Source organism: Oncorhynchus mykiss, unplaced genomic scaffold (genome assembly GCF_013265735.2).
Source record: "Oncorhynchus mykiss isolate Arlee unplaced genomic scaffold, USDA_OmykA_1.1 un_scaffold_164, whole genome shotgun sequence".
NCBI lineage: Eukaryota > Metazoa > Chordata > Actinopteri > Salmoniformes > Salmonidae > Oncorhynchus > Oncorhynchus mykiss.
In genome coordinates, this window is record NW_023493668.1 from 123,818 (window position 1) to 132,347 (window position 8,530).

General features: G+C 40.9%; 1 protein-coding gene across 1 annotated transcript in view; it reads right to left on the reverse strand.

Annotated features, from left to right (window-relative positions):
* LOC110513407 (solute carrier family 15 member 1-like) overlaps positions 1 to 8,131 on the reverse strand; it is a 69,211-nt gene extending 61,080 nt beyond the window's left edge. The window contains exons 1-2 of the mRNA XM_036972496.1: positions 7,997 to 8,131; positions 7,415 to 7,449 (exon numbers count right to left, since the gene is read on the reverse strand). Of these exons, the coding sequence (XP_036828391.1) occupies positions 7,415 to 7,449; positions 7,997 to 8,003 (42 nt within the window). The 5' untranslated portion in view covers positions 8,004 to 8,131. The remainder of the gene's footprint in view (positions 1 to 7,414; positions 7,450 to 7,996) is intronic.
* Positions 8,132 to 8,530: the final 399 nt, after the last annotated feature.

The following is an 8,530-nucleotide window of genomic DNA, read 5'->3' on the forward strand; positions in this document are numbered from 1 at the left end:
GTCTAGACTGGTCTTCCCTTTGTAATCCGTGATTGTCTGTAGACTGGTCTTCCCTTTGTAATCCGTGATTGTCTGTAGACTGGTCTTCCCTTTGTAATCCGTGATTGTCTGTAGACTGGTCTTCTCTTTGTAATCTGTGATTGTCTAGACTGGTCTTCCCTTTGTAATCCGTGATTGTCTAGACTGGTCTTCCCTTTGTAATCTGTGATTGTCTGTAGACTGGTCTTCCCTTTGTAATCCGTGATTGTCTAGACTGGTCTTCCCTTTGTAATCTGTGATTGTCCGTAGACTGGTCTTCCCTTTGTAATCCGTGATTGTCTGTAGACTGGTCTTCCCTTTGTAATCCGTGATTGTCTAGACTGGTCTTCCCTTTGTAATCTGTGATTGTCCGTAGACTGGTCTTCTCTTTGTAATCCGTGATTGTCCGTAGACTGGTCTTCCCTTTGTAATCTGTGATTGTCTGTAGACTGGTCTTCCCTTTGTAATCCGTGATTGTCTGTAGACTGGTCTTCCCTTTGTAATCCGTGATTGTCTGTAGACTGGTCTTCCGTTTGTAATCTGTGATTGTCCGTAGACTGGTCTTCTCTTTGTAATCCGTGATTGTCTGTAGACTGGTCTTCCCTTTGTAATCCGTGATTGTCTGTAGACTGGTCTTCCCTTTGTAATCCGTGATTGTCTGTAGACTGGTCTTCCCTTTGTAATGCGTGATTGTCTGTAGACTGGTCTTCCCTTTGTAATCCGTGATTGTCCGTAGACTGGTCTTCTCTTTGTAATCCGTGATTGTCTGTAGACTTGTCTTCCCTTTGTAATCCGTGATTGTCCGTAGACTGGTCTTCTCTTTGTAATCCGTGATTGTCTGTAGACTGGTCTTCCCTTTGTAATCTGTGATTGTCCGTAGACTGGTCTTCTCTTTGTAATCCGTGATTGTCTGTAGACTTGTCTTCCCTTTGTAATCCGTGATTGTCTGTAGACTGGTCTTCTCTTTGTAATCCGTGATTGTCTGTAGACTGGTCTTCCCTTTGTAATCCGTGATTGTCTGTAGACTGGTCTTCCCTTTGTAATCTGTGATTGTCCGTAGACTGGTCTTCCCTTTGTAATCTGTGATTGTCTGTAGACTGGTCTTCCCTTTGTAATCCGTGATTGTCTGTAGACTGGTCTTCCCTTTGTAATCCGTGATTGTCTGTAGACTGGTCTTCCCTTTGTAATCCGTGATTGTCTGTAGACTGGTCTTCCCTTTGTAATCCGTGATTGTCTGTAGACTGGTCTTCCCTTTGTAATCCACGATTGTCTGTAGACTGGTCTTCCCTTTGTAATGCGTAATTGTCTGTAGACTGGTTTTCCCTTTGTAATCCGTGATTGTCTGTAGACTGGTCTTCCCTTTGTAATCCGTGATTGTCTGTAGACTATCGTTTTTACCTTGAAGTCATTCAAAGAGACAAGCTGTTGGAATTTCATGGCTATAGGTAGACACGAGGACAGAGATGAGACAGGTACCTGACAGACTGCTGCAACACTGGTCACTTTAATAATATTTACATACTGTTTTACCCACTTCATATGAATATACTGTATTCTAGTCATGGTTCATCCTGCTGTCCACTTCATATGTATATACTGTATTCTAGTCATGGTTCATCCTGCTGTCCACTACATATGAATATATTGTATTCTAGTCATGGTTCATCCTGCTGTCCACTACATATGAATATACTGCATTCTAGTCCTGGTTCATCCTGCTGTCCACTTCATATGAATATACTGTATTCTAGTCATGGTCCATCCTGCTGTCCACTACATATGAATATATTGTATTCTAGTCATGGTTCATCCTGCTGTCCACTTCATATGAATATACTGTATTCTAGTCATGGTTCATCCTGCTGTCCACTACATATGAATATATTGTATTCTAGTCATGGTTCATCCTGCTGTCCACTTCATATGAATATACTGTATTCTAGTCATGGTTCATCCTGCTGTCCACTACATATGAATATACTGTATTCTAGTCATGGTTCATCCTGCTGTCCACTACATATGTATATACTGTATTCTAGTCATGGTTCATCCTGCTGTCCACTACATATGTATATACTGTATTCTAGTCATGGTTCATCCTGCTGTCCACTACATATGAATATACTGTATTCTAGTCATGGTTCATCCTGCTGTCCACTACATATGTATATACTGTATTCTAGTCATGGTTCATCCTGCTGTCCACTACATATGTATATACTGTATTCTAGTCATGGTTCATCCTGCTGTCCACTACATATGAATATACTGTATTCTAGTCATGGTTCATCCTGCTGTCCACTACATATGAATATACTGTATTCTAGTCATGGTTCATCCTGCTGTCCACTTCATATGTATATACTGTATTCTAGTCATGGTTCATCCTGCTGTCCACTACATATGTATATACTGTTTTCTAGTTCATCCTATATAACTACTGTTGTCCTCTTCATATGTATATACTGTATTCTAGTCATGGTTCATCCTGCTGTCCACTACATATGAATATACTGTATTCTAGTCATGGTTCATCCTATATAACTACTGCTGTCCACTTCATATGTATATACTGTATTCTAGTTCATCCTATATAACTACTGCTGTCCACTTCATATGTATATACTGTATTCTAGTCATGGTTCATCCTATATAACTACTTCTGTCCACTTTATATGTATTTACTGTATTCTAGTCATGGTTCATCCTGCTGTCCACTACATATGAATATACTGTATTCTAGTCATGGTTCATCCTGCTGTCCACTACATATGAATATACTGTATTCTAGTCATGGTTCATCCTGCTGTCCACTTCATATGTATTTACTGTATTCTAGTCAAAAATTTTGAGATTTCCATACCCAACTACAACATTTTCCGTCAACATAGAACTGCCAAAGGGGGAGGAGTTGCAATCTACTGCAGAGATAGCCTGCAAAGCTCTGTCATACTTTCCAAGTCTATGCCCAAACAGTTCGAACTTCTAATTTTAAAAATGAATCTCTCCAGAAATAGTCTCTCACTGTTGCCACCTGTTATAGACCCCCCTCAGCTCCCAGCTGTGACCCTGCCGCGGTCATCCCCCTCTCAAAGGGGGTGACACCCTTGACCCAAACTGTTACAGACCTATATCCATTCTGCCCTGCCTTTCTAAAGTCTTTGAAAGCCAAGTTAATAAGGATATGGCAGACATATGCCCCCTTTGGAGAGATTGGGTACCCCTAGTAAACTGGAAAAAAAAATCTGTCAAAAATTGCTAATATATGCAAATAGATAGAATAGATAGAAAACACTCTAAAGATTCTAAAACCGTTGGAATTATGTCTGTAAGTATAGCAGAACTCACAGGGCAGGCATTCTTCCAAACTAGTTTTTGTGGCCATGAAAGTTGGAGCAACTTTGACGTCATGGCCCCCACCCTTCCCAACGAGTTATGATTCTGGGGACACTTTCTATCTCTTCCGCTAGATGTCCTCTTTCAGTAGAGCTTTGAATCGTTCAAATCGCGCGAGAATTGACCCTATGGGAGTGAAATTAGTGCGTGCCACGAGAGAATAGGCTGTGCGTATGGGCGCGAATTGGTCCCAGCCATTCCTTTGTTCCAGCACTCAGGAGAAGGGCAGACGATGGCCGATTGAATTGAAGTTTGTTTTGCGTGTCTAAAACATCATAAAGCTTGCTTTTGCACTTAGTTTGACCTGTTTAGTCGACATATAATATGTAATTTTGAAGTTTTGATGCACAACTTTTCCGGACCAGAGGACGTTTTGGGTGCATTTCAGCTGATGTTATTAGCAGTAGCTAATACAAAGACGCAAGACTTGAAACCAAACGATGTATTGGGTAAGTATGAAGCCTTCCAGAACATTCTGAACGAAGACCATCGAAGGTAAGGGAATATTTATGCTTAAATCTGTGTTTCTGTTGACTCCAACATTACGTAGAAATGTAGCTTGGAACTGAGCGCTGTCTCAGCATATGGAATAGTGTGCGATTTCTGTAACGTTAAAAATAAATCTAACACAGCGGTTGCATAAAGAAGCAGTGTATCTTTCTAACTATATGTAGAACATGTATATTTAGTCAAAGTTTATGATGTCTATTTACGTTATCTTGCCGCGCTACATAGATTTCCTGCGGGCATTTTTGAGTAATTTCTGAACGTGAACTCACTGTAAATTGACATTTATGGATATAAATGGCATATTATTGAAAAAAAAAATATGTACTGTGTAACATGTCATATTACTGTCATCTGATGAAGATTTTCAAAAGGTTAGTGAGCGATTTATTTTTTAATCCTGCGTTTGTTGATTGCATGTTTTGGCTATTCAAATGAGCTGTGTCTGGTGGTGGTTTTACATATATATGTGCTATGTTTTCGCCGTAAAACATTTTAGAAATCTGACTTGCTGGCTAGATGAACAAGGTGTTTATCTTTCATTTGAGCTATTGGACTTGTTAATGTGTGGAGGTTAAATATTTTTAAGAATATTTTTGCGTTCCATGCGCCACCGTTTCAGCTGAACGTGGGAGGGTTGATTCCCAATTGGGAACCAGTATCGTAGACAGGTTAATAAACAGATCAGTGACCATTTTACTGTTGGAGCTAGAAACACAAGCATATTGTTATGTATTACTGTACTGTTGGAGCTAGAAACACAAGCATATTGTTAGGTATTACTGTTGGAGCTAGAAACAAAGGCATATTGTTAGGTATTGCTGTTGGAGCTAGAAACACAAGCATATTGTTAGGTATTACTGTTGGAGCTAGAAACACAAGCATATTGTTAGGTATTACTGTACTGTTGGAGCTAGAAACACAAGCATATTGCTAGGTATTACTGTTGGAGCTAGAAACACAAGCATATTGTTATGTATTACTGTTGGAGCTAGAAACACAAGCATATTGTTAGGTATTACTGTTGGAGCTAGAAACACAAGCATATTGTTAGGTATTACTGTTGGAGCTAGAAACACAAGCATCTTGTTATGTATTACTGTACTGTTGGAGCTAGAAACACAAGCATATTGTTAGGTATTACTGTTGGAGCTAGAAACACAAGCATATTGTTAGGTATTACTGTTGGAGCTAGAAACACAAGCATATTGTTAGGTATTACTGTTGGAGCTAGAAACACAAGCATATTGTTAGGTATTACTGTACTGTTGGAGCTAGAAACACAAGCATATTGTTAGGTATTACTGTTGGAGCTAGAAACACAAGCATATTGTTAGGTATTACTGTACTGTTGGAGCTAGAAACACAAGCATATTGTTAGGTATTACTGTACTGTTGGAGCTAGAAACACAAGCATATTGTTATGTATTACTGTACTGTTGGAGCTAGAAACACAAGCATATTGTTAGGTATTACTGTTGGAGCTAGAAACACAAGCATATTGTTAGGTATTACTGTACTGTTGGAGCTAGAAACACAAGCATATTGTTAGGTATTACTGTACTGTTGGAGCTATAACCTGCACTTGCGATGAATAGTGATAACAGAATGATAGACAGTGAGAATACAGAGTAGGGAATAGAGGAGTGAATAGAGTAGGGAATAGAAGAGTGAATAGAGGATGGAATAGAGGAGTGAATAGATGAGGGAATAGAGGAGGGAATAGAGGAGGGAATAGAGGAGGGAATAGAGGAGGGAATAGAAGAGTGAATAGAGGAGGGAATAGAGGAGTGAAAAGATGAGGAAATAGAGTAGGGAATAGAGTAGGGAATAGAGGAGGGAATAGAGGAGGGAATAGAGGAGGGAATAGAGGAGGGAATAGAGGAGGGAATAGAGGAGGGAATAGAGGAGGGAATAGAGGAGGGAATAGAGGAGGGAATAGAGGAGGGATAACAGAATGATAGACCGTGAGAATACACATAAAACTGGACCTTATAATAGAATAGAGGAGGGAATAGAGGAGGGAATAGAGGAGGGAATAGAGGAGGGAATAGAGGAGGGAATAGAGGAGTGAATAGAGGAGGGAATAGAGGAGGGAATAGAGGAGGGAACAGAGGAGGGAATAGAGGAGGGAATAGAGGAGGGAATAGAGGAGGGAATAGAGGAGGGAATAGAGGAGGGAATAGAGGAGGGAATAGAGGAGTGAATAGAGGAGGGAATAGAGGAGGGAACAGAGGAGGGAATAGAGGAGTGAATAGAGGAGGGAATAGAGGAGGGAATAGAGGAGGGAATAGAGGAGTGAATAGAGGAGGGAATAGAGGAGGGAATAGAGGAGGGAATAGAGGAGTGAATAGAGGAGGGAATAGAGGAGGGAATAGAGGAGTGAATAGAGGAGGGAATAGAGGAGGGAATAGAGGAGGGAATAGAGGAGTGAATAGAGGAGGGAATAGAGGAGGGAATAGAGGAGGGAATAGAGGAGGGAATAGAGGAGTGAATAGAGGAGGGAATAGAGGAGGGAATAGAGGAGGGAATAGAGGAGGGAATAGAGGAGGGAATAGAGGAGTGAATAGATGAGGGAATAGAGGAGGGAATAGAGGAGGGAATAGAGGAGGGAACAGAGGAGGGAATAGAGGAGGGAATAGAGGAGGGAATAGAGGAGTGAATAGATGAGGGAATAGAGGAGGGAATAGAGGAGGGAATAGAGGAGGGAATAGAGGAGGGAATAGAGGAGGGAATAGAGGAGGGAATAGAGTAGGGAATAGAGGAGGGAATAGAGGAGGGAATAGAGGAGGGAATAGAGGAGGGAATAGAGGAGGGAATAGAGGAGGGAATAGAGGAGGGAATAGAGGAGTGAATAGAGGAGGGAATAGAGGAGGGAATAGAGGAGGGAATAGAGGAGGGATAACAGAATGATAGACAGTGAGAATACACATAAAACTGGACCTTATAATAGAATAGAGGAGGGAATAGAGGAGGGAATAGAGGAGGGAATAGAGGAGTGAATAGAGGAGGGAATAGAGGAGGGAATAGAGGAGGGAATAGAGTAGGGAATAGAGGAGGGAATAGAGGAGGGAATAGAGGAGTGAATAGAGGAGGGAATAGAGGAGGGAATAGAGGAGGGAATAGAGGAGGGAATAGAGGAGGGAATAGAGGAGGGAATAGATGAGGGAATAGAGGAGGGAATAGAGGAGTGAATAGAGGAGGGAATAGATGAGGGAATAGAGGAGGGAATAGAGGAGGGAATAGAGGAGGGAATAGAGGAGGGAATAGAGGAGGGAATAGAGGAGGGAATAGAGGAGTGATAACAGAATGATAGACCGTGAGAATACACATAAAACTGGACCTTATAATCATGCATGTTGGTACTTACATCAGATATTTTCTTAAAGACAGCTTTGAGTGAAACTGCAAGTTGATGAGAAAAGATAAACAACCCAGGGAAAGAAGGAGAGAAAGAGAGATGGCATGAAAGGCGTGGGTGTCTGGTTCTCACCTTTCTTTTGGGCTTCTTCACATCGATGTCTTTGTCTGTCAGGGAACAATAAAGAGTTCATGACACAATCATGATGACGGTTCAGTGTTACTTAGAACGCCAACGAAGAGTGTGGTTGGTAGATACCTTTGTTTAAAGGTGGATTCCACCTCATCATATACCAATACAGCAATGGCTGCTCACATTCAAGGAAATGGTTTAGGGAGTTCATTATATATATATATAATGTATTGTATGAATCCTATAAATGGAAATAATACAAAATGAATGTGGGAAAATTCAATCACGCAAATTGACCAAACACCTAATCAATGATAAAACGATCCAAAATTATCATTCTTCAGTACAGCAAAAATATAATTAGCATTAATTAATAGAATTAATAGTTAACAAATATTTGTCTTTTTTTGCCAAGTCAATTATTATAAATAGGTAATTCATTCGGGACTGAATGCATTTCATGTTTGTCCTGGTTATATTGTCTACATTAAATTCTGAAAGAAACATTTAGAAATATTCCCAAAGATGCTGTGATCCCCTGGGAGAGGATGGAGTTGTATCCAGTATTCTCCTCTCACCCACCTGTCATGGCTGAGTTGAGAAGACTCCTTGTCCTCCTTCTGTTTAATATCCTTCACAAGGTATATGGAGTATAAATGGTTAGTATATCAGGAAGTATCTCCCTCTGATCCCGAGGAAGACTCTGCATGGGGCTTTTGTAACCTGTCCCCCAGCAGAGCCCTCACCTCCCACAATGCACCTCCCACTGGACTGTGCCCTGTCTTTATGGTGCCTTGTGCCACAACACCAGAGGAGAGGTGGGACAGGTCAAATATGGGGGCGGGAGTCAGGAGGCAGAGATACAGGTACAGAACTATATTGAACAGAATAAGCTGCCCGTCAATAATTACTGTATGACTCAGGGAGAATGATGAGGGTCCTCTCATACATAGAGAGATAGTATAGAGGAGAGAAATGTATAATAAAATTTGATTTGAAGGAGAGACAGAGAGAGGCGAGAGAGAGAGAGAGGGTACAGAGAGAGAGAGATACAGAGAGATAGGATAGACAGAGAGAGAGATAGAGACAGCGAGATAGACAGAGACAGAGAGAGGC